Consider the following 27,845-nt stretch of genomic DNA (forward strand, 5'->3'; position numbering starts at 1 on the left):
AGTCGAATTAAGTCGGGTGATGTTGAGGGAATTAGATTAGGAAATGAGACACTTAAAGTAGTTAAGGAGTTTTGCTACTTGGGGAGCAAAGTAACTGATCATGGTCGAAGTAGAGAGGATATAAAACGTAGACTGGCAATGGCAAGGAAAGCATTTCTGAAGAAGAGAAATTTGTTAACGTCTAGTATAGATTTAAGTGTCAGGAAGTTGTTTCTGAAAGTATTTCTATGGAGTGTAGCCATGTATGGAAGTGAAACATGGACGATAAATAGTTTTGACAAGAAGAGAATAGAAGCTTTCGAAATGTGGTGTTACAGAAGAATGCTGAAGATTAGATGGGTAGATCACATAACTAATGAGGAGGTATTGAATAGTACTGGGGAGAAGAGAAGCTTGTGGCACAACCTGACTAGAAGAAGGGATCGGTTTGTAGGACATGTTCTGAGGCATTAAGGGATCATCAATTTAGTATTGGAGGGCAGCGTGGAGGGTAAAAATCGTAGAGGGAGACCAAGAGATGAATACACTAAACAGATTCAGAAGGATGTAGGTTGCAGTAGGTACTGGGAGATGATGAAGCCTGCACAGGATAGAGTAGCATGGAGAGCTGCATCAAACCAGTCTCAGGACTGAAGACCACAACAACAACAGGCTAAAACCACTAACAGATTGAACAAGGGTGTTCCATCCCGGCACCATCCTCGACGCCTAAAAAGACTTGATGCGACCTATACTCTCCTATGAAAATTTTTCCTGGATATATGCACCACAAACATTTTACCAGTGCTCCCAGATCCTTGAATGTCACACACTTCACCTTACTTCCAGAATCGATTTCCCTCCCCTAAAACAACTCTTTACCAGTTCATCCCTTTTCCCCACCTCCTTGCCCACACTGAATACAAACGTATATCCCACACTTATCATAAAATTCACCTCCAACAAATCTATCTTCTCCCTCTTAATAACAAATCCGGTAGTGCTGCCGTATGTATATCAATACATCCCTCCTATTCTACACTTGTACACTCTCTATATCCCCTCCCAGCGCAGACAGACTTTAACTCCTCATCAGGGGAACCAGCTATGACATCTGTCCTTCCTATAAGATTTAACTCGCTCCTGCCTATCCCATCAAATTTAGGGGCTCCTCTCGATCGCCTTACCTCCTTCGTCTTCCCTCCGTTTGATCTTGGCCATGCCCCGATCTGAACTATCTGCTCGCTGAATATCTTATTTTCCTACAAACATAGATCCCCTTTCTTCATATCCCTACAACCCACCCTGCCACAGTCACGCAGCACTATAAACTCCTTACCTATCTCAAACGATCAGTTCCCCTTCCCTTTCGCCGTTATTCCTCCTGAATACAGGTCCCTCCCATCAAGTGGTAGCGTAGTGTAATACAGTGCATGGTTTGTTTTTAACCTGCTCGCAACTAATTGGTTTTAAATGTCCGATAGCATTTCCCTAAGTGTTATTTTTTATATCATCTACGAACAGCACCCTTTATGCATTTTGCAACATTTTTTTTTACAGTTCATCCTTTTGAAAACTTTTATAAATCTTGGATCTTTTAAACGCTATTGGCTACAGAGCGGAGAACACTTTTGCTGCCAGTCGATCCTCGCCCATCTGTGGCATTTATCACGATACTTGTAAGTGGTTGAGACCGAAGTTAACAGTCCTCCTCCTTTTTTTTTTCCTAAGTCATGAGTCTTCTGATGGTTTGAAGCAGCCCCTCTCCTGTGCCAGTCTCTTCATCTCAAGGAAACATTTGCAACCTGGGTCATGAATTATTTGTGGATATATTCCAATCTCTGTCTTCTTCAACAGTTTTTTCCCTCTACAGCTCCCTCTAGTAACATGTAAGTCATTCGCTGATGTCTTAACAGATGTCCTATCATCCTGCCCCTTCTCCTTGTCAGTGTTTTCCACATATTCCTTTCCTGTCCGATTCTGCGTGGAACCTCCTCATTCCTTCCCTTACCAGTCTCTCTAATTTTCAACATTCGTCTTTAGTACTAAATCTTCCGTCCGTCATTGTTTATTTTACTGACTAGGTAGCAGAATTCCTTAACTTCGTCTTCTTCGTGACCATCAATCCTAATGTTAAGTTTCTCGCTGTTATCATTTCTGCTTCTTCTCATTACCTTCGTCTTTCTTCTATTTACTCTCAGTCCATATTCTGTACTCATTAGATTGTTCGTTCCATTCAGCAGATCATGTAATTCTTCTTTACGTTCACTCAGGATAACAATGTCGTCAGCGAATCGTAGCATTTATACCCTTTCACCTTGAATTTTAATCTCACTCCTGGACCTTTCTTTTATATCCATCATTGGTTCTTTGCTGAAAAGACGCAACAGTAAGGGGAAAGACTACAGGCCTGTCTTACACCCTTATTAATTTGAGCACTTCGTTCTCCGTCGTCCACTGTTATTATTCCCTCTTGGTTCTTCTACATATTGTATATTACTCATCTCCACCTATAGCTTTCCACTAGTTCTCCCAGAATTTCGTACATATTGCATTTTACATTGTCGAACGCTTTTTCCAGATCGACAAATCCTATGAACGTGTCTTGATTTTTCTTTAGTCTTCCATCTATTACCAACCGCAACGTCACAATTGCCTCTCTGGTGCCTTTATCTTTCTTAAAGCCAGATTGATCGTCACCCAACACATCTTCAATTTTCTTTTCCATTCTTCTGTATATTCTTCTTGTCAGAAACTTGAATGCATGAGCTGCTAAGCTGATTGTACAATAATTCTTGCCCGTGTCGGCTCTTGCACTCTTCGGAATTGCGACGAGATATTTTTTCGAAAGTCTTGATGGTATGTCGCCAGACTCATACATTCTACACCAACGTGAACAGTCGTTTTGTTGACACTTCCCCAATGATTTAAGAAACTCTGGTTGAATGTTATCTATCCCTTCTGCCTTACTTGATCTTAAGTCCACCAAAGTTCTCTTGAATTCTGATCCTAATAGTGGATCCCCTATGTCTTCTAAATCGACTCTTGCTTTTTCTTCTGTCACATCAGACACGTCTTCCCCTCATAGAGGCCTTCAATGCACTATTTCCACCTATCCGCTCTTCCCTCTGTATTTAACAGTGGAATTCTCGATTTACCCTTAACGTCACCACCCTTGCTTTTAATTCCAGCAAAGGCTGTTTTGATTCTCCTATTTCTTTTTCGATTTTCATGCGGCCATTTCGTCTTAGCTTCCCTGTACTTCCTATTTATATCACTCTTCAGTGACTTATGTTTCTGTATTCCTAAATTTCCCGGAACATTTTTGTGCTTTCTTCTTTCATCGATGAACTGAAGTATTTCTTCTGTTACCCATGGCTTCTTCGCAGTTGCCTTCTTTGCACATATGTTTTTCTTTCCAACTTCTGTGACTGCCTTTTGTAGAGATGTCCACTCCTCTTCGACTGTACTGCCCACTGGACAATTCCTCATTGCTGTATCTACAGCCTTAGGGAACTTCAAGCGTATCTCGTCATTCCTTAGTACTTCCGTATCCTACTTCTCTGATCGTTCCTGACTAAGCTCTTGAACTTCAGCCTGCTCCTCATCGCTACTACATTGTGATCTGAGTCTATATCTGCTCCTGCGTACGCCATAATCCAGTATCTGATTTCGGAATCTCTAACTGGCCACGATGTAATGTAACTGAAATCTTCCCGCCGACTTTACCAAGTATACCTCCTTCTCTTGTGATTCTTGAACAGAGTATTTGCTATTACTATCTGACATTTATAACAGAGCTCAATTAGTCTTTCTTCTCTCTTATTCCTCGTCCCAAGCCCTTATTCTCCTATAACCTTTTCTTCTACTCCCTCCCCTACAACTTCATTTCAGTCCCCATGACTATTAGTTTTTCATCTCCCTTTACGTTCTGTGTTACCTCACATACTTTCTCTATCTCTTCATCTTTAGCTTGCGACATCGGCATATATACCTGAACTATCGTTGTCGGTGTTGGTTTGCTGTCGATTCTGATATTAACGACCCTATCACTGAACTGTTCACACTAACGCACCCTCTGCCTTTCCTTCCTATTCATAACGAATTCTACTCCCATTATACCACTTTCTGCTGTTGTTGATATTACCCTATACTCATCTGACCAGAAACCCTTGTCTTCTTTCCATTTCACTTCACTGACCCCCACTATATCTACATCGAAGCTTTGCATTTCCCTTTCAGGGTTTTCTAGCTACCCTAGCACGTTCATGCTTCGGACATTACACCCCCCCCCCCCCCCCGACTAGTAGGACGTTATCCTTTCGTTGGTTGTTCAATGTTTTCCTCATGGTCACCGCCCCATTGGCAGTTCCCTCCCGGAGATCCGAATGGGGAACTATTGCGGAATCTTTTGCTAATGGAGTGATCATCATGACAATTTTCAGTTACAGGCCACATGTCCTGTGGATACACTTTATGTGTCTTTAATGTTGTGGTTTCCATTGCCTTCTGCAGCCCTGCAGCCAGGCGACTAGCGCGAGTATTGGTGTTCTCGTAAAGATAAATCGTTTTAAATTATAATACCATTTAGTTTAGAACTGATTACGTGGTAAATAGGTGTATTAGTATGATTTTGATCGTACCATTAAAGGTTTTCTTTTTTCTTTACGTAATATAGCGAAAACCGGGAAAAGATCGTACAGTCAGGTTACAGTCGTATTTTCTGTTTACGTTTTGCCGCAGCAAATCTACACAATTTCGTTTCATTGTTCTTTGCTCTCTCCAGCAATTTAACCGTAGCGTATCTCTTCATTATTTAACTCACATTTTCGGAAAGTAGCGTAAAGTTAAAGTTGTTGTTTCAGAAACGTCGCACTGTTGGTTTTGTTTACATATAGTTGGGTATGGGCCAAATTTGTGGAGTAGTATTTTCGTGTTTGAGTATAATTTAACTGACTTATTCTTAATAAACTATTACGTTTATCTAGAGTGAAAAGCGCTTGAATTGCCGTAGAATTGTTAAGTCGGGGCTCTGGTGTGACGGGTGCAGCAGTTTTTTCCATGTGAGTGACTGGCGTGGGAGTGGGAGAAGTAAATAAGACTCGTCAGTGTTTTGTAGGATATGTAGTAGAGATAGAAAGATACTAGAACAGGAGGGGAAATTGCCGCCCTTCAGGCTGAGTTAGACAAAGCCAGGGGAGATCTTTATAGGTTAAGGAGGGAGAAGCGTAAAGAGACGTGGGAAGTGGCAACAGCCAACAGGAGGAACAGGCCTAGAACTTTGTCTGACAGCTTCGTGCTGAATGTGGAAAATAGATTTGACCTGTTGCTTCAGTTAGAATCTGGTGAGTCTCAAGCATTTGTAGGTGTAGACAGAGCACAACAAACTTTCAGCAGCAAATTGAAAAGGAAGAATGAAGGGAAATCATTAAAGAGAAAGAAAGTGTTGCTGTTGGGTAGTTCCCATGGAAGAGGTGTTGGCCAACTTTTGCAGGATGAATTAGGATCTGAGTACAAGGTCACCACTTTTTTTAAACCTAGTGCTGGTCTGGAGCAGGTGTCAGAGGATTTAGAATCACTTTGCAAGGATATCACTAAGGAAGACACCGTGGTTTACTGGATGGGCCAGGTAATAGTATTGGCAGAGATCCTAGGTACAGAATAGAGTGTGACCTGGCAAAGATTGAATTAGCATCGAAGCATACTAGTTTTGAGTTTGTATCTGTTCTTGGGCGCCAGAGCTAATTTGGAGTTGGAACAGCTCCTTATGTTGAGTGCAGGGTCACACATTGGTGTGGTTCCTGTTGATTCTCTCAGTAGGTGGTATTATACAAGACATGGTCTTCACATCAACAGCAAAGGGAAGGGTAAACTGGCTGGGAAAATAGCAGGAAAGTTAAAGGGGGGAGGCACTGTCATGAGTGACAAAATACCAGTGGTTATAGGGTTCAGGAAAGACCCTTTTTTTTAAGGTAGGGAGGATAGAACGAAACCAAGTTTTAAGAAAGGTTAGGATTGAGACAAACCTTCAGTTTGAGAAAGAAACCAATAAACATAATTCTAGCTTATTACGTCAGCATAAACAGCTGTTGGCAAATAATTTTCAACAACCATCAGAAATTTCCACTCTACCCAAATTCAACTCAGTCAATGTGAAATGTCAGCTATCTTTATTGCATCAAAATATTCGAGGATTGAGAAATAAAATTAATGAATTAATTATCTGCATAGACGAATTAGAGTATCAAACCCAGCTGACATAATCTGCCTTTCTGAACATCATGTGACCAGTGGTATAGACCTTTTAAGTGTTACAGGATTTAGGTTAGCATCTCACTTTTGTAGAGCAGAAATGGAGAAAGGAGGAGTTGCCATATCATCAGGAACTCACATAAATTTAAGAACATGGACATTCATACATTTTTCCTAGAACAGCATATGGAAGCATGTCCAACAGAAGTAGGATTTCATAAAAATCCTTCATAATATTAAGTGTATGTCGAGCACCTGCAGGTAATTTTAATCTGTTCATAAACCACCTCGAAGCTGTACTGGCCCACTTAACAACCAAAAACAAAGAATTTGTGGTTGCTGCTGACTTCAAAGTAGATTTCCTTAAAGACTCTCTCAATAAGAACTTATTCGAATTGGTAACACTATCACTCAATTCCCACCGCAAAGTTCCCAACTAGGGTAGCCGATTGCTCACAAACAGCCATTTATAATATCTTTATAGAAAAGTCAAATGAACAAAATTATATTACAAAACCAATAGTTAATAGCCTCTCAGGCCATGACACGCAGTTACTTCAGTTAATACTGAACAGGATATAAAATCTGATAAATCTGAACTCAAGAGGGTAATCAATAAGCCAAAAATTGATTATTTTTGGACACTCCTCAGAGACATTCACTGGAGTGATGTTTACAAAGATTATGCCATGAATAAAAAATATAAAGTGCTTACCTTATTTGAACACTGTTTTCCCCCACAACTAACCAAAGTTAGAGCAATGTCTACAAAGAAGCCATGGATTACTCAACGAATAGAGGTATCTTGTAAAACAAAGGAAGAGTTCTGATGTTGACGCTACAGCGCATTACAAGAAATGCTGCAAAATATTAAAGATTGTAATATGGATATCAAAGCAGATACATTACAAGGAAAAGATAGTCATATCATATAACAAAATATAGACAATATGGGGTATAGTGAAGGAGGAGACGAGTAGAACCAGACATGAAGAAGGGCAAATAGCATTAAGAGTAAATGATACATTGGTGACAGATGTGTATAGTGTTGGAGAACTTTTAAACAAACATTTTGTAACTGTTGCTGAAAAGATTGGGTTGTCAGGTTCTGTAGATTCTGCCATGGGATACCTCAGACCAGACATTTCAAGTAACTTCCATAACATTAATCCGGCCCTCACTACCCCAGCAGAAGTAATGTCCATCATCAAACCTTTAAAATCAAAAACATCTGGTGGGTATGATGAACGGTCAACAAAGTTAATTAAATAAAGTGATTCTGAGCTAAGTAACATATTAAGCTATCTGTGTAACCACTTGTTTATCAGTGGAATATTTCCTGAATGGTTGAAATACGCTGTAGTTTACGGAGGGAGAAAAAGAAATAGCGCGAAGTTTCTGTCCAATTTCATTTTTGCCAGTATCCTCAAAAATTTTAGAAAAGGTAATGTATAATAGGCTTTATAACCATCATGTCACAAATAACATACTGACAAAGTCACAGTTGTGATTTCTAAAGGGTTCTGATATTGAGAGGGCTATCAACACTTACATCTACATGGTTACTCTGCAATTCACACCTAAGTGCCTAGCAGAGGGTTCATCAAACCATTTTCATACTACTTCTCTACCATTCCACTCTCAAATGGTGCGTGGGAAAAAGGAACACCTAAATCTTTCCGTTCGAGCTCTGATTTCTCTTATTTTATTATGATGATCATTTCTCCCTACGTAGGGGGGTGTCAACAAAATATTTACGCATTCGGAAGAGAAAGTTATTGATTGAAATTTCGTAAATAGATCTCGCCGCAAAGAAAACCGCCTTTGTTTCAGTGACTGCCACCTCAACTCGCGTATCATATCAGTGACACTCTCACCCCCATTGCGCGATAACACGAAACGAGCTGCCCTTCTCTGCACTTTTTCGATATCCTCCGTCAATCCTACCTGGTAAGGATCCCATATCGCGCAGCAATATTCCAGCAAAGGACTGACAAGTGTAAAGTAGGCTGTCTCTTTAGTGGGTTTGTCGCATCTTCTAACTGTTCTGACAGCAAAGCGCAGTCTTTGTTTCGCCTTCCCCACAATATTATCTATGTGGTCTTTCCAATTTAAGTTGCTCGTAATTGTAATTCCTAAGTATTTAGTCGAATTGACAGCCCTCAGATTTGTGTGATTTATCGTATACCCAAAATTTATCGGATTTCTTTTGGTACCCATGTGGATGCCCTCGCACTTTTCTTTGTTTAGTGCTAATTTCCACATTTCGCACCATACAGAAATTCTCTCTAGATCATTTGTAATTGGAATTGATCGTCTGATGATTTTACTAGACGGCCAATTACAGCATCATCTGCAAACAAGCTAAGGGGGCTGCTCAGATTATCACTTAGATCATTTACATAAGTCAGGAACAGCAGGGGGCCTATGACACTACCTTGTGGAACGCCAGGTATCAATTCTGTTCTACTCGATGATTTACCGTCTATCACTAAGATCTGTGACCTCTCTGAGAGGAAATCACGAATCCAATCACACAACTGAGACGATACTCCATTGATTAATAGTCGCTTGTGAGAAACGGTATCAAAAGCCTTCTGGAAATCTAGGAATATGGAATCAATCTGAGATCCCTTGTCGACAGCACTCATTACTTCATAGGAATAAAGAGCTAGCTGTGTTGGACTAAAACGAAATTTTTTGAATTCGTGTTGGTTATGTATCAATAATTTATTTTTTTCAAGGTGATTCATAATGTTCGAGTATAGTATATGTTCCAAAATCCTACTGCAAATTGAAGTCAGTGATATGGGTCTGTAATTCAATGGGTTACTCCTGTTTCCTTTCTTGAATATTGGTGTGACCTGTGTTACTTTCCAGTCTTTAAGAACAGACCTTTCGTCAAGTGAGCGGTTGTATATGATTACTAAGAAAGGCGCTATTGTGCAACTTCCTGGTAGATTAAAACTGTGTGCCCGACCGAGACTCGAACTCGGGAACTTTGCCTTTCGCGGGCAAGTGCTCTACCATCTGAGCTATCCAAGAACGACTCATGCCCCATCCTCACAGCTTCACTTCTGCCAGTAACTCGTCTCTTACCTTCCAAACTAGAGCACTTGCCCGCGAAATGCAAATGTCCCGTGTTCGAGTCTCGGTCCGACACACTGTTTTAATCTGCCAGGAATTTTCATATCAGCGCACACTCCGCTGCACAGTGAAAATCTCATTCTGGAAACATCCTCCAGGGTGTTGCTAAGCCATGTCTCCGCAATATCCTTTCTTTCAGGAGTGCTAGTTCTGCAAGGTTCGCAGTAGAGCTTCTGTAAAGTTTGGAAGGCAGGAGATGAGGTAGTGGCAGAAGTGAAGCTGTGAGGAGGGGGCGTGAGTCGTGCTTGGGTAGCTCAGACGGTAGAGCACTTGTCCGCGAAAGGCAAAGGTCCCGAATTCGATTCTCGGTCCGGCACACAGTTTTAATCTGCCAGGAAGTTTCATGTCAGCGCACACTCCGCTGCAGAGTGGAAATGTCATTCTGAAGGCGCTGTTGTGTCTGCATACTCCGAGAGGAACCTGATTGGTATACCATCTGGACCGGAAGACATGCCTTTCTTCAGTGATTTGAGTTGTTTCACAACACCTAATATACCTACTTTTATGTTACTCATTCTGACAGCTGTTCTGGTTTCGAATTCTGAAATATTTACTCCGTCTTCTTTCGTGAAGGAATTACGGAAAACTGTATTTAGTAACTCCGCTTTAGTGGCACCATCATCGGTAACATTTCCATCGCTACAGTGCAGTGACGGTATTGACTGTTTTTTTCCACTGGTGTACTTTACATACGACCAGAATCTCTTTGGATTTTCTACCATATTTTGAGGCAACATTTCATTGTGGAAACTGTTAAAAGCATCTCGCATTGACGTACGCACTAAATTTCCAGCTTCCGTGAAACTTAGCCAGTCTTGCGGATTTTGCGTACTTCTGAATTTGGCATGCTTTCTTTCGTTGCTTCTGCAACAGTGTTCTGACGTGATTTGTGTACCATCGTGGATCAGTCCCGCCTCTTATTAACTTATGCGGTATGAATCTATCTATTGCTGTCGATACTGTGTCTTTGAAGTTGAGCCATATCTGGTCTACACTTACACTAGCTTGGAAGGAATGGAGACTCTCTCTTATGAAGGCATCAAGCGAATTTTTATCTGCTGTTTTAAAAACACTTACAGTGAAAGTGTACTTAATTCACTAGACAAAAAACTGCAGAAAACTGGTATACTTTGTTTTCTGTCAAAGGCATTTGACTGTGTAAATCACAATATCCTTTTAAGTAAATTATAATATTTTGGTGTAACAGTAAACGCTTCTCTGGGAGGAAACAAAGGGTGTTATTAGAAAATAGACATGCATTAAGCTATCAGGCATCATCCAACTGGGAACTAATTACACGTGGGGTCCCACAACGTTCCATTTTAGGGTCTTTACTTTTGTTTGTGTATTTCAATGACCTTTCATAAGTAACATTACCAGATGCCAAGTATGTTTTGGTTGCTGATGATACAAACATTGCAATAAATAGCAAATGAAGTGTAGTCTTAGAAAGAACGGCTAATAAAATATTTGTGGACATTAATCTCTGGTTCATAGCCAATTCTTTGTCACTAATCTTTGAAAACACACTCTACATCCAGTCCAGAACTTGCAAGAGGTGTCCCACGAGTATATGCCTAACATTTGATGACATCAGATAGAAAAAGCGGAGAGTGTTAAATTCTTGGGATTACAGCTTGATAATAAATTCAAATGGGAGGAGCACACCACAGAACTCCTGAAGCGTCTAAACAAATCTCTGTTTGTAATGCGAATTCTGTCAGACATGGAGGATATAAAAATGAAAAAGCTGGCATACTATGTTTACTTTCACCCCCTAATGTCATATGGGATTATTTTTTGGGGTAATTCATCAAGCCATGCAAGCATTTTTTTTGGGCAGCAAGAGTTATATGTTGTGTGAAGTCAAGAACATCCTGCAGAGGCCTGTTTAAGGAACTAGGGGTCTTCCCAATATATTTATTTCTTAACGAAATTTGTCACTAAAAATATACCTCTTTTTGAAACCAACAGCTCAGTTCATGGAATCAATACTAGAAATAAGAATAATCTAGGGATTTAAAGTCACTCTTGTAAAAAAGGTGTGCATTATTCAGGAACACACATTTTCAATAAGTTGCCAGCACACACACACATATATATATATATATATATATATATATATATATATATATATATTGGGACCTGTGGAAGGTACATTAGCTTATTTGCTATATTTGTAAATATTTGTCATGTATTGTTTTCCTGACATGTTCTACATCCTGGAGGACCTGCTCACTACAGATCAATGTAAGTAAATCTAATAATCCTCATGCTGTCGATCTTTGTTGATTCTTCCCACTGAAGGGGGGCAGTTTCCCACGCCAAGGACAAAAGAGTGCCCTGAACCTTTGTCCAATCCTCGCCCTCCTTGACAAGGTCATTGGCAAAATGAAGGTGACTTCTTATGCCGGAAGTCTTCGGCTGCCACTGCTGATACTTAATCAAAATTTAAACGTTGGCAGGTTTCGAATTCACGACCGAGGACGTTTTGATTACTGATCAAAGACGCTACACCTTTATTTCTGCATTTTGTTCCTTATTGTTCCTTGCGTTTGGTCTGGGCGGACGTCACAAGACATACGTTCAAGCTGATCGTTGATTCCTTTACTCAGTTTTTTATTACTGAGGGCGAGCAGCCCTCTGACTGAACACGCTGAGCTACCGTGCAGGCTGCCCTAGACCACAGGTGCACGTTGCACAGTAGCACAACAGATAAAGATAAGCTGCAGGAGATATCAAACAAATATTATATCGCACTGTACCATTTAAGTCCGCTGTTGGACAGTTGTAAATCAACTTTTTGTTTGAAATTAATCTTAGGAACCTTTTTAAACCACCGGCGCATCCCTGTACTCGTAGCTGCTAGATTTAGCGAGATGGAAGAGCCGGACAGTAGGTTTCGCAAGTATAGGAGGCGAATCGTGAGCCCTGTGCGTCAGGGTGTGCAAGAGCTTTGTGTAGATCAAGTCGCGAGTGAGTAATCGTCTGTGATAAACGCAGTTATTCTATCAGTACGAGAAGCTCTTCAAGAATTGACAAATGTATTCTTATTCGCCTGTGTGCAACTCCACTTAATCTGACGGTTTTCTAGGCGAGTACTGTAGTTTAGTGAGCGTTCACGTACTTCATAGGAAGAGGCCGCTATTACCTAGCTTGCAGGTGGTGCACATTGGACGAGGCACGCATGTTGAAATGTAACTGAAGGCAGTACATTTCATTTGTTCCGGTGTAAACTTTAGGTATGGTGTTTTGTGTCTTTTTGCCTTATTGATTTCGAAAAGTTATCCCGGTTTGTTTTGGAGGATATTATCAACCACAGTTTTTAGAGCAATTGCTATTAATTATTTACCAACTAATTTTCATAGTGTATGGGTTGGGGGTTGGGTTGTTTGGGGAAGGAGACCAGACAGCGAGGTCATCGGTCCCATCGGATTAGGGAAGGATGGGGAAGGAAGTCGGCCGTGCCCTCTCAGAGGAACCATCCCGGCATTTGCCTGGAGTGATTTAGGGAAATCACGGAAAACCTAAATCAGGATGGGGGCGGACGCGGGATTGAACCGTCGTCCTCCCGCATAGTGTAAGATCTAAGTTTGAGAATATATCGATATATAGACGGAAAATCATATTTACGGAAAAACTGTGCCGGACAACCCGCAATAATAGTACATATTCACAAACATGGTTACATAATATACAAATAACAATGTGTTCAAACGTGGTAAAAAAAAGTAGAGGGTGTCGCTGCTTTTCGGTAAACCAGCAAGAGGTCTGATTCATTATAGGAGGCAGCCATGAACATTCCCAGTGGGATGAAACTATTAATAGTTATGGAGAATTGCTTGAAACAATAATAAGTTTATTTACTTTTTTACCATGTGTCTCATTTTCATTTGAGTGTCCCCTACATGTATACAAACTGTCAGTGGCTAAAACTGATCTCTGGAAGTAACTACTAGCCTGCAGATCCAGGTGACATGAGATGCAGTGAAACAGAAACCCCACCAGCGCTCTGACCGAAGAGCGTCACAAGCTGTGGATCCCCGCCGAAGCTGGCGATGTTCCTCTGCACCCAGGAGAGCCCCAGCTGCTGGTCCTTGAGGCCAGCGTTGCCAGGAACAACCTCGTCACCTGTGCTCAGGAAGCCTGCAACCGGATTGAAAACGGACTGTAATTCAATTACATTATCTTGCACGTGGTACAATATCAATCCCTTAACATTCCTGTACAATGTTTCAACACGTCCTTCTTAGTTAGCGACAAATGAATTTCTTTCCACTGAAATCTTTAAGTGGTTTGAAGCTCACATTGTAAGTTTTTACATGCATTCATCTATGATAAGTTTTCTGAGCGTCGACACATGAAATAAAACGTGTTAGTTCTGTTAGGCAATTAGCTGTTTCTTTTTTCGGCGTATTAAGTCAGTATCCTCACGATCTAGCACGGGAGTTGATGTGTTCATCCATTCTGTTTCGATTTTCCTGTATGCTTGTGTAAATGGACAGTTTTCTGTCGTTTATCTTACTCCTCAGTTATATACATATTGTACATGTCCATCAGAAAACGTCGTTTGATCAATGTGACAATAATGTCTAGTAACAAACGTCTTTCTCTAAACGTTTGCCATCTTGATTTTGATGGTGCCATATTTCACAGATCTATGGGTTTTATTGATTTGTTAATTATTTCTAAATCAGTTACACAGAAAATAAAATTAAGTTGTTATAGCACCATTTGTGAGAGTCTAAATTTCACGTAATTTTCTTTCATCCTATAGGTAAAGTGTGGTTTCCTTCTAGGATCGTTCGGGTGGGATTTTGACAAGTTAAAACGTTTACCTCACCAAATTTACTTCAGTTTTATTGTCTTTATTAGAAGTGGCTAACAATCAATTATCCTTCATGAGTTTTGTGGTAAGTGGGACTTCATAATCAGTCGGATTCTTCAGCCATAAAAAATATATTCGCTAGAGTAAGCCTTTTTGGTGAGTTTACTTTCGCACAAATGTAGGGCTTCCCCTATTCAATGTAATCGTCGTTCAATTTTAAACACGTTGTAACAGCTCCATGAGACCCACTACATAGATAAAATTAGCCAGGAAACTGAACCAGTTGATAAACGTAGCCTTCAGTTTCTCGTCATCTTCAAACTCTTGTCCGTCTAGAAATCGTTACAAATATAAGAAAGCGCTACTGGCGCTGCCTGCAAAGTCAGGGACTGTAGGGCAGGTGATTCAAAATGTTCTAATCGAAATGCTGAGTTTTATCCTTTCTGATCGGTGGTTCGGGTTATGGTATGTAGACGTTTGCTGACGTGGAATACTATCCCTGGCCTTCATCCGGCGCCGTTGAATTTGAGTGGTGCTACACTATCTGGTGAGAATTTCACAGAACACGGCAACTGTAATTGTTTAACTACGTTCCACGAATCAACCGAAATCACGATTTTATATGTCTTCGCTCTTCGTCGTACACTTTCGTACATCCATTTCGAAATTCCCCATACAATTGTCTAACAATCATTCATTCTGTAGTGTAGGCCTACAAACTAAGCATAGTTCTCAATAAAACTGGGTTGCTGTAGATCCTTCTGATCATTAAAATAAAAATTACAGCACTCACATCGCAACTGGCAGGTCACTGAAGACATTGTTTACTTTAATCGACAACCAGTCGAGTACTGAATTCAAAGAATTATTTTTGCGTCTCGGCAAAAAATTAATAGACTGCGCTGCATTGGTTTGTATTTCATCTGAGCTGCCAACATTCAAATATAAGCAAATGACCTTTACTTTTTTACTGTACCTCGTAACGCAGATGGTAACTAACTTCTGTACAAGAGAGTTGACATTCCTGTTTCATTCTCTTAATACACAGTGACAGTTTCTTTTTCTTTTGTTTTCCGGTATTTATGTGTTTCACATTCTGTGTTTTGATAAATACGATGTAAATTTCGACGAAAAATCGCAACATGATGAATTACACTTCTACCCTCTCACGGAAAACTAGCATTCAACGAAACTGTTCCTATTTACAACGATAAGTTCGAAATAAAACTACACAGAATCCTCATGTATAACTGTATGTAAAAACATGCATGATGCCTGTACAGAATTATATCTAGATATTCGTACAATACATGTATACAAATACGATGGCATATTGAAAAGCAAATGACTCCGAATTCCTTATGCGAAGACTCTTAAAGCTTTTTTAAATAAAACAATCGTTATTAACATTTTACATTGTTATTCTTCATGTCCACATATTTGCAGCTTCCTGCCGCTAGAGTTCTCCGAACTGTGTGTAAAGTAATTATGCTGGTGCGTGAGAAACAGCTTGCTGAAATCGAGTTTCGAAATCGATGAATTCGTCCACACACGGTGCACTCCCTCCTTCAGCATGACAATACCAGGCCACACACGAGTGAGACGGCATCAGCAACAAGCCCACGCCTTGGATTGACTGCCACCGACGATCGCTTGGACAGTCGCGATTTCACCCCATTCGATTTTCATCCGTTCTCAAAACATAAAACCACTTTCGTGGACTTCACTTTGATGGTAAGCAAGCGCTGTAAACAGAGGTGAGGTTGTGGCTCCGTCAACAAACATTCAACTGACAGTATCACCAAACTGGTCTTTCGCTGAGAGAATATGTTCGTTGTTTCTACATCTACATCTACGTGATTACTCTGCTATTCACAATAAAGTGCCTGGCAGAGGGTTCAACGAACCACCTTCAAACTGTCTTTCTACCATTCCATTCTCGAACGGCGCACGGGAGAAAGGAGCACTTAGATTTTTTTGTGCGATCCATGGTTTCTCATATTTTACCGTGATGATAATTTCTCCCTATGGGTGCCAACATAATGTTCTCGCAATCGGAGGGGAAAACTGGTGATTGAAATTTCATGAGAAGATCCCGTCGCAACGAAAGACGCCTTTGTTTTAGTGATTGCCACTCCAGTTCACGTATCATGTCTGTGGCACTATCTCCCCTACTTCGCGATAATACAAAACGAGCTGCCCTTCTTTGTACTTTTTCGATGTCTTCCGTAAGTCCCATCTGACGCGGATCCCACACCGCACAGCAATACTCCAGAATAGGGTGGACAAGCGTGGTGTAAGTAGTCTCTTTAGTAGACCTGTTGCACGTTTTAAGTGTTCTGCCAATGAATCACAGTTTTTGGTTGGCTCTACCCACAACATTATCTATGTGATTGTTCCAATTTAGCGTATTTGTAATAGTAATCCTTAAGCATTTAGTTGAATTTACAGCCTTCAGATTTGTGTGACTTATCGCGAAATCGAAATTTAGCGAGTTTCTTTTAGTACTCATGTAAATAACTTCACACTTTCTTTATTCAGGGTCAATTGCCAATTTTTGCACCATACAGATATCTTATCTAAAGCACTTTGCAATTCCCTTTGGTCATCTGATGACTTTACAAGACGGTAAATGACAGCATCATCTGCAAACAATCTAAGACGGCTACTGAGACTGTCTCCTACGTCGTTAATATAGATCAGGAACAATAGAAGGCCTATAACTCTTCCTTGGAGAACGCCTTATATTATTTCTGTTTCATTCGATGACTTTCCGTGTATTAATACGAACTTTCTGACAGGAAATCACAAATCCAGTCCCGCAACTGAGGCGATATTCCATAGGCACGCAGTTTGGTTAGAAGATGCTTGTGAGGAATGTATAACACGACAGTGGCAAGTTCGCGCCAAATGTAACACTCGCCTGCAAGCTAGCGTTATCCTCTGGGAGAAATTTGATGTTTGCCTGTAAGTTGATCTAATTGGTAGAGGGTATCGAACACTTAATAGAAAACTGAAAGGCTTTATTTTGGAGGTAATGAAGGTAGTGAAGTTCACGTGAATCAAATAACAAACGGTTGCCAGCCTAATTAGGCACCATAATTTCAAACATTTTGGTTTAAGAAAAATGAATATGAGTTACTAAATTGACTTTCATTAACACTCCTTTTAAATTGTGCAATGAATACACACAACTACCGGACGAACTGAGTAGTGGCTAGCAGTAGTTAGTATTTACACAAATCAGCAATAATAGGAAATTTAAAAGTAATTTCACTCGTATTAATAATAGTTACTGTTGCAATCAATAGCTAACTTAGCACTAAGATGTTACTAAAAACCTCACCAGACCAAATTTCAGCATGACAAGAGACCTGGTTTAACCAGCATACAGACACCACAAATGAGGTTAAATAACGTTACACAGACACTTTTTATACTCACACTTTTATGGAAATGCTTCAGATTACTTTAGCAAAACCAATATTTAGATTACCTTTCTTGTAATAGAAAAGAGTATAGTGGGAACCCATAAACTGAAACTGTCTACCAGGCTAATTCTGTGACTATTTCCGAAACAAATTGCAATTTGCCAATATAGATTTCTAATCGCACTTGAAGTAATTTATACGCTAATACTTTAAAGCAAGTAATTTAAATATTAAGTACAATTAATTTCAGGAAATAGTTAATGGCAACAATCAAAGCAAAATAACTTTTCAAATAGGTTCCATTTGTGTGCCTTATCCATTACCTGTGAAACAGGTAGTTTTATGGTAACACTACACACTTTGGCACTAAACTTTAGCACATTTAGTACAGAAGCAAACCATTAATTGGTTAGAAACAGAATACTCGGTTTCTCCACATTTAGGATGGGATCCTGCATTGATTTCATGATCGGAACAATTTTAAGGTTCAAACACATGTTTATATCACCGGAATTGTTATTGAAAACCACTCACACAAACATACTGGTTCATACTATGATACATATCTGAGTTCCTGAAGTTGGCGGAGCAGTGGCGCAATAGTGGTGGGAAGCACATGGTGGCTATCTGGTCTTGATGTTGAATGCTCTTTATAAATTCATCTTGACGTCGTATTATCCTCGTCTTAGAGCCATTCCATAATAACAAGAGCCCCATACAACAGCCGAAACCACATCCGAGGCAATTTCAATATAAATTGGCTTTCAAATGCCTCACTCGGCACCCTCGATGTTAACCGTACAACGGCTAGCCACTGACTGCGTAGAGTGCTCTCCCAGTAGCCGCCCAGATCGACCGCCAAATCCATCTGTTAACGGGCGCCAGGCCACTTCCTTAGCGGAGGGGGTTCCCTACAACTTTTATACTATACAAAGCATGAACCAGTTTTTTAAGTACAATTTATCTTTCTGAACTTAAATATTTTATAAAGTTTCATTACTTTTATACATTATTTTAGTTTCCATAATACATGTATTACAAACTTCCACTTTCTCTCTGACAAATCAATGACCTTCATTAGTAAAGAACAACCACTTCATAGTTACATACACATAATTATACAGTATACACTACTTACAGTCGATATTGGTGCTACAAACGTTGTCGAAAGCCTTCTGGAAATCTAAAAATATGGGATCAATTCCACATCCCCTGTCGATAGCACTCATTACTTCATGAGTATATAGTGCTAGTTGTACTTCGAAATAACGATATTTTCTGAATCCGTGCTGACTACATGTCAATAAATCGTTTTCTTCGAGGTACTTCATAATGCTCGAATACAGTATATGTTCAGAACCCTACTGCAAATCGACGTTAGTGATATGGGCCCGTAATTCAATGGATTACTCCTACTTCCCTTTTTGGGTATTGGTGTGACTTGAGCAATTTTCCAGTCTTTAGGTACGGATCTTTCTGTGAGCGAGTGGTTTTATATAATTGTTAAATATGGAGCTATTTCATCAGCATACTCTGACAGGAACCTTACTGGTATACAATCTGGACCGGAGGCCTTGCCTTTATTAAGTGATTTAAGTTGCTTCGTTACTCTGATGATATCTACTTGTATGTTTCTCATCTGAGCAGTTGTTCAGGAATATTTACTTCGTCTTCTTTGGTGAAGGAGTTTCCGAAAATCGTGTTTAATAACTTTGCTTTATTTGCACTGTCATCAGTGACTTCACCGTTGTTATCGCGCAGTGAAGGTATTGATTGCGTCTTGTCACTGGTGTGCTTTATGTATGACCAGAATCTCTTTGGGTTTTCTGCCAGATTTCGAGGCAGAGTTGAGTTGTGGAAATTATTGAAACCATCTTGCATTGAAGTACACACTATATTTCGAACTTCTGCAAGACTTTGCCAGTCTTGGGGATTTTGCGTTCTTTTAAAATTGACGTACTTTTTTCTCTGTTTCCGCAACAGCGATCTGATCTGTTTTGTGTACCATGGGGGATCATTACCATCACTTATTAATTTATGTGATATACACTCCTGGAAATGGAAAAAAGAACACATTGACACCGGTGTGTCAGACCCACCACTCTTGCTCCGGACACTGCGAGAGGGCTGTACAAGCAATGATCACACGCACGGCACAGCGGACACACCAGGAACCGCGGTGTTGGCCGTCGAATGGCGCTAGCTGCGCAGCATTTGTGCACCGCCGCCGTCAGTGTCAGCCAGTTTGCCGTGGCATACGGAGCTCCATCGCAGTCTTTAACACTGGTAGCATGCCGCGACAGCGTGGACGTGAACCGTATGTGCAGTTGACGGACTTTGAGCGAGGGCTTATAGTGGGCATGCGGGAGGCTGGGTGGACGTACCGCCGAATTGCTCAACACGTGGGGCGTGAGGTCTCCACAGTACATCGATATTGTCGCCAGTGGTCGGCGGAAGGTGCACGTGCCCGTCGACCTGGGACCGGACCGCAGCGACGCACGGATGCACGCCAAGACCGTAGGATCCTACGCAGTGCCGTAGGGGACCGCACCGCCACTTCCCAGCAAATTAGGGACACTGTTGCTCCTGGGGTATCGGCGAGGACCATTCGCAACCGTCTCCATGAAGCTGGGCTACGGTCCTGCACACCGTTAGGCCGTCTTCTGCTCACGTCCCAACATCGTGCAGCCCGCCTCCAGTGGTGTCGCGACAGGCGTGAATGGAGGGACGAATGGAGACGTGTCGTCTTCAGCGATGAGAGTCGCTTCTGCCTTGGTGCCAATGATGGTCGTATGCGTGTTTGGCGCCGTGCAGGTGAGCGCCACAATCAGGACTGCATACGACCGAGGCACACAGGGCCAACACCCGGCATCATGGTTTGGGGAGCGATCTCCTACACTGGCCGTACACCACTGGTGATCGTCGAGGGGACACTGAATAGTGCACGGTACATCCAAACCGTCATCGAACCCATCGTTCTACAATTCCTAGACCGGCAAGGGAACTTGCTGTTCCAACAGGACAATGCACGTCCGCATGTATCCCGTGCCACCCAACGTGCTCTAGAAGGTGTAAGTCAACTACCCTGGCCAGCAAGATCTCCGGATCTGTCCCCCATTGAGCATGTTTGGGACTGGATGAAGCGTCGTCTCACGCGGTCTGCACGTCCAGCACGAACGCTGGTCCAACTGAGGCGCCAGGTGGAAATGGCATGGCAAGCCGTTCCACAGGACTACATCCAGCATCTCTACGATCGTCTCCATGGGAGAATAGCAGCCTGCATTGCTGCGAAAGTTGGATATACACTGTACTAGTGCCGACATTGTGCATGCTCTGTTGCCTGTGTCTATGTGACTGTGGTTCTGTCAGTGTGATCATGTGATGTATCTGACCCCAGGAATGTGTCAATAAAGTTTCCCCTTCCTGGGACAATGAATTCACGGTGTTCTTATTTCAATTTCCAGGAGTGTATATCTCTCAGTTGCTGTCGATACTATCTCTCTGAAATCATTCCACAACTTTTCTACGTTTACATGATCATATCGGGAGGAATGCAGACTCTCTCTCAAAAAGGCGTTAAGAGTATTTTTATCAGCTTTTTTAAATAGATATACTTTGCGTTTCTTTTTGGTGGTTGTAGGAGTTACAGTATTCAACCTAGCAGCTATTACCTTGTATTTATCAGGACACTCACTATTTGTCCAGGATTATTTGTTGCTAAGAGGTCAAGTATGCTTCCGCAACCACTTACGCTGCGGGTGGGCTCATGAACTAATTCTTCAAAATAATTTTCTTAGAAAGCATTCAGAACAATTTCGGATGACGTTTTACGCCTGCCGCCAGCTTCAAACGTATAATTTTTCCAACACATCGAGGGCAGATTAAAGTCACTACCGACTACAACTGTATGAGTGGGGTACCTATTTGATATAAGACTCAAGTTTTCTTTGAACTGTTCAGCAACTACATCTTCTGAGTCGGGGGGGTCAGTAAAACGATCCAATTAATGGTTTAGTCCGATTGTCAGATATAACCTCTACCCATACTATTTCGCAGGAACTATCTACTTCAATTTCACTACAAGGCAAACTACTTCTGACAGCAATAAATACTCCACCACCAATTCTATTTAATCTATCCTTCCTGAATACTTTTAGATCGTTAGGAAAATTTCTGCTGAACTTATTTCCGGCTTTAGCCAGCTTTCTATACCTATAACTATTTGAGCTTCAGTGCTTTCTATTAGGGTTTGGAGCTCTGGTTCTTTCCCAAAACAGCTACGATAATTTACAACTACAATACCGATCGTTTTTACAACTAACTTACTGTGTTTTACCTGCCCCCTTTTAGATGGACGCCCATTCTGCACAGACCCCACTACCCGTGTAGCCGCTTTCTGTGTGTAGTGGACTCCTGACCTATTAACCGGAACCTGGAAACCCATCACCCGATGGCGCAAGTCAAGGAACCTGCAGCCTACACGTCACAGAACCGCCTGAGCCTCTGATTCAGACCCTCCACTTGGCTGTGCACCAGAGGACCACAGTCGGTTCTATCGACACCGCTGCAGATGGTGAGCTCCGCCTTAATCTCGCAAGCAAGACGGGCAGTCTTTATCATTTCCGCTAGCTGCCCAAAACCAGAGGAATCTCCTCCGATCCAAAGCGACATACGCCATTGGTACCAACATGAGCCACCACCTGCAGTTGGCTGCACCCTGTACTCTTCATGGCATCCAGAAGGAGCCTTTCCACATCCAGAATGACTCCCCCTGGTATGCACACTGAGTACACACTGGCTTTCTTCCCATCCTTGACAGCCATATTCCTAAGGGGCCCCATTATGCACCTGACATTGGAGCTCCCAACTACAAGCAAATCCACCCTCTGTGAACGCCCAGACCTTGCGGGCCAAAAAGCTTCCTCTAGAACAGGGTGGACGACTGCATTCGGCTCAGAGACATTGTCAGCCTCAGATAATGCCCAAAACCTGTTCGTCCAACAAACCGAGGAGGCACTACAATCGGCCCCTTAGAAAGTTTTTTGCTGCCTGCCAGACTTTGGAATGATCTCTCCCTCAACCACGGGTGAGAGGTCAACCTCAGTGCAGGCAGTACCGAGGGAAGCCACAGCAGCGGACCGAATGGGGGACACATGGGACATACTCGACATCTCTCGCATCCCTGTGCCCAACCCCCCACAGTGATGCCCCCTGGCAGCAGCCTCAAGCTGTATGACAGAATCCAATGCAGCCTGGAGCAGTGAGCGAAGGGTCGCCAACTCAGCTCGCATGTGTACACAGCAATTACAGTACCTGTCCATTACTGCAGTCGCTCCTGTTTCAAGCTCGTAAAAAATACAACAAATGAACAGTTTACTCGCCTTCTAAGCAGCAGGAACACAAGGTGTTCTGTTACTGACGGTCTATCCGACACTAAGCTACACTAATCAAAACAAACCAAATCCTGTACAATACGAGGGTCGATAGCAATGGCGGTACTGTATGCTACACTGTTATTAAAATAAAAGCTTGTGCCTAGTAAGCACTCGAACACGCAAGAAATTATAAAAATAATCTAGCAAAAATAATCTAGTAAGCTCATAAAAATATACAAAAAACGAACGGTGTACTCGCCTTTTTAGCAGCAGAAACATGAGGTGCTCTGTCACTGGCGGTCTATCCAATACTTTCTTTTACAACACACTGGAGAACAAACTTGCAGATCGTGGTGTCTCTCCCATTCTCTTTGTTTCACAGGAAAGTAATCGAACCTATATCGATAACTGCAGTGACGTCTCTTTCTTATCCACACCGTATCAATATGTAATCGAAAGAGCAATATAACATCATTGAATGTAGCTTGTAGCTAAGCGATGGCTTGCTTTGCCTCTCGCCAGGGTGCACCTGCGCGTTCTGCCACGCTGACGTAATGATGGCCCCACCAGCTCATACATACATTAATCCTTGTTCCGTAGATAAAGAATACGACATTTCTTAATGATGTGGAATGTATCAATTTAATATAAGTTTTCTTTACACAAAATAACTATTTTTTTTTTTTTTTTTTTTTTTTTTTACAGTTACTACTTACTTCATATCTAAGAATTCACCTATTGAGTAGAAGGAGCTGTCATTCAGAAAATCTTTTAAATTGCTTTTAAATGTTGGTTAGCTATCTGTCAGACTTTTAATACTATTTTACAAATGACCAAAGATTTTTGTGGCAGCATAATTCACCCCTTTCTGTGGCAAAGTGAGATTTAATCCAGAATAGAGAAGATGATCATTTCTTTTAGTGTTGTAGCTGTGCACTTTGCTGTTATTTCTGGATTGGGATGGGTTATTAATGACAAATTTCTCTGTGGTGTGTGTGTGTGTGTGTGTGTGTGTGTGTGTGTGTGTATTGCGAAGGTACTGTAAATATCTTGAGTTCCTTGAATAAATGTCTGCAAAGTGATCTTGGGTGGGCTCCAGCTATTATTCCGATTACACACTTTTGTGTAATGAATACTTTCTCTCTTAATGACGAGTTGCCTCAAAATATGATGCCATATAAAAGCAGTGCATGAAAATAGGCATACTAGGCTAATTTACTGATATGTTTATCACCGAAATTGGCAGTAACCCTAATAACATAAGTAACTGAACCTAATCATTTCAGCAGATCATCGATGTGTTTCTTCCAGTTCAATTTTTCATCAACACACCCAAAAATTTTGAGCATTCTACCTTAGCAACAGACTTCTGTTCACAGTCTATATTTATCATTCGTGTTATGCCATTTACTGTACAGAATTGTATAAGCTGTGTTTTCTCAAAATTTAGTGAGATTCCATTTGCAGAGAACAACTTAATCATTTTCTGAAAGACATTATTTGCAATTTCCTCAGCTGATTCTTGCTTGTTGGGTGTGGTTACTATACTTATATCATCAGCAAAAAGAATTAGCTTTGCATCTTCATGAATATAAAGTGGCAAGTCGTTAATATATATTAAGAACAATAAGGGACCCAAGACTGAAACCTTTGAGACACCATTCTTGATACCTCCCCAGTTAGAGGACGCTACCAGTTTTTGAAGACTATCTGTACTGTTAATTTGAACCTTCTTCATTCTTCCAGTTAAGTAAGAATGAAACCATTTGTGCACTGTCCCACTCATGCCACAATACTTAAGCTTATCTAGAAGAATTTCATGATTCACACAATCAAAAGCCTTTGACTGATCACAAAATATCCCAATGGGTAATGTTTGGTTATTCAGTGCATCTAATATTTGATCAGTGTAAGTACTTTAGCATTTTCTTTTGAATAGCCTTTCTGAAAACCAAACTGACATTTTCTTAGTACTTCATTTTTACAAATATGTGATGCTGCTCATGAATACATTACTTTTTCAAGAATTTTGGATGAAGCTGTCAGAAGTGAGATTGGGTGATAGTTGTTAACATTTTATCTATCCTCTTGTTTATGCAATGGTTTAACAATAACATATTTCAGTCTCTCTGGAAAAATGCCCTGTTTCAGTGAGCTACTAATATGTGGCTGAGAATCCTACTTGTTTGTTGGGAACAGCCTTTTAGTACTCTGTTGGAAATGCCATCAATTCCATGTGAGCTTTTACTTTAGAGTGAATTTATTATTTTCCTAATTTCAGTAGGAGAGGCGAGTTGAATTTTAATTTAGTCCAATTGCATGGATATTTCCTCTTCCATATACTACCTTGCATTTTATAATGAATAGCTGGGTCCTATTTTGTCTACAACACTTAAAAATGACTATTAAAAATGTTTTCTACTTCTGACTTCTTGTTAACAAACTACTCATTGTGTTTAGCAGAAATACAGTCTTCCTGTGCTCTCAGTTGCCCTGCTTCCCTTTCAGCAATATTCCAAATTGATTTAATTTTATTGTCAGATGTGCTAATCTCAGACGTAATGCACATACTTCTGGACTTTTTAATAATTTTTCTTAACACAGTGCAGTAGTTTTTATAATGTTCCACTGTTTCAGGATCATTACTCCTCCTAGCTATAAGATACATTTCCCTTTTCTGTTTGCAAGATATTTTTATCCTTGTAGTAAGCCATGGCCTTTACATGGTTTCTTGCAATTATATTTCACTATTTTCTTAGGGAAACTGTTTTCAAATATACTCACAAGGTATCAAGAAATAGGTTAAATTTTAAATTAGTATCATGTTCTCTGTACACCTCATCCCAGTCTAACTGTTGCAAGCTTTCCCTAACATTTTGAACTGTTAAATCGTTAATTGAACGTTCTATTCTGGAGGACTGTTTTGCATTACTGTACAGAGCTATGTCATATAATGTAACTAGCTGTGCATCATGATCAAACAGACCATTCTTAACAGGAAAAGTTTTTATTTTACTAAATTTATCTTGGTTTATGAAAACATTATCTGTCAGTGTGCAGCTTTTCTGTACCACCCAAGTAGTAAAATCAATAACTGATGTCAAATTGAAAGAACCAAGTAATATTTCAAGGACAAGCTTTCTATCAGACTCTTTCATAACATCTACATTGAAATTTCCATAAACAATAATTTGCTTTCCTCTAACAGACAGCACAACAAAGTATCCAAGTTTTTCAAAAATAGTTGAAAATTTCCCAATGGGGACCTATATATAGCTACAATTATAAAAGTTCCGTTATTTAGTTTAAGCTCACATACACATGCTTCTATTTGTTGCTCTATACAAAAATTTTTGGTTTCCAAATTTTTCACTCTATGACAGATTTTAACATGTATGGCAACTCCTCCTCTCTCCATAGTGTCTCTACATACATGTGCTGAAAGCTGATATCCATCTACATTTACTATTTCCATACGTATGACTATATGATGTTCAGGCAGGCATAGTACATTTATTCCATCCTCAGTTTCCAAATCTTCTAAACAAACAAGAAACTCATCTACTTTGTTTTTTAATCCCCCGCTACTCTGATGAAATATATTAACGTTATTTACACTTTGCTTTTATGTAAATCTTGTGACATACTAACATTTTTTTTCACTGTACTGTTATGAGAATCTTGTGATATTTTCAAATCTCCAGTACCTGCCTATTTGAACTTCTCATTGAGCTTGGTTTAATTCAATGTAGGATGATAGGACACTGATCTTTGCCTAAAAAAAGGGCTCCTATGAGTTTCAGTGCCCTCCTAAAGATTTTTCTATCATCCCAGCCAGTTTACCCTTCCCTTTTGAGATTCGGGCGATGTCTTGTGAAGTCCCACTGACCAATACCATCAACAGGTACCAAACCTGTATCTGACAAAGTAGCTGCCCGAAGCAGCTGATCTAGCTCCATATTGACCCTCCTGACAGAGCTGTTCAATTGGGGCCGAGCATACTGCAACCAGGCCAACATTTGTATGGTTCGTTGCAGATGCTATTTTTAGCAGGTCACAATATTGTAGCCCTGATCCCTATCAGTGCTGTTTCCCGCTCCACCCACTACCACAATTGATCTTGCTTTGTAAAACCCTTGCACACTGATCCTACATCCTCTGTCACTTGGCTAAGACATGCACTGGGCTTGAAAATACTTGTGACCTAGTACCTGTCACCTAATTTTTCCTGCAAGATCTGGCCCACACCTCTTCCATTGCTACTACCTAACAACAGAGCTACCCTCTTACTTTCCACTTCTTTTGCGAGAGTTGGTTTCCTAGTGAAAGTCTGCTGACTGCTGACTGCACTTACATATACTTGAGCCTCTTCCTTGGATGACTGAGGCAGCAAGGCAAATCTGTTGTTTGTGCCAATGATGAAACTGTCAGATACTGTTCTCTTATTGTGGCCCCTGTTCGTTGCTACCACTTCCCACCTGTCTTCACCCTTCTCCCCCTCCTTTAACCTCGTCAGTTCCTCCATAGCACTATCCAGTTCAGCCTGAAGGGCTCTAATCTTCCCTTCCTGTTCCGTTATTTTCCTATCCCTTGAACATAATCTGCATTACCGTGGAAGAGACCCATTTGCTTCCCAATTCCCATGCCACTACATTCACCCCAATGTAACCATCTGCCACAACAGTTGCACAGAACCATAGAACTGACTTCCCTATGGCAGCTAAAACACTTCTTGCTCATTTTTTACAAAATTTATCTAGGCAATAACGGTAATATTCTATTAACTACAGATCACAAGAGTCACTAAAGGTATATGGAATACTAATGGACGTG

At 40.8% G+C, this 27,845-nt stretch overlaps 1 protein-coding gene across 1 annotated transcript in view; it reads right to left on the reverse strand.

Moving 5' to 3' along the window:
- LOC124788820 (venom carboxylesterase-6-like) overlaps positions 1–27,845 on the reverse strand; it is a 184,084-nt gene that overhangs the window by 64,519 nt on the left and 91,720 nt on the right. The window contains exon 4 of the mRNA XM_047256100.1: positions 13,339–13,524. Within this exon, the coding sequence (XP_047112056.1) occupies positions 13,339–13,524 (186 nt within the window). The remainder of the gene's footprint in view (positions 1–13,338; positions 13,525–27,845) is intronic.

This window comes from Schistocerca piceifrons, chromosome 3 (genome assembly GCF_021461385.2).
Source record: "Schistocerca piceifrons isolate TAMUIC-IGC-003096 chromosome 3, iqSchPice1.1, whole genome shotgun sequence".
Lineage (NCBI taxonomy): Eukaryota > Metazoa > Arthropoda > Insecta > Orthoptera > Acrididae > Schistocerca > Schistocerca piceifrons.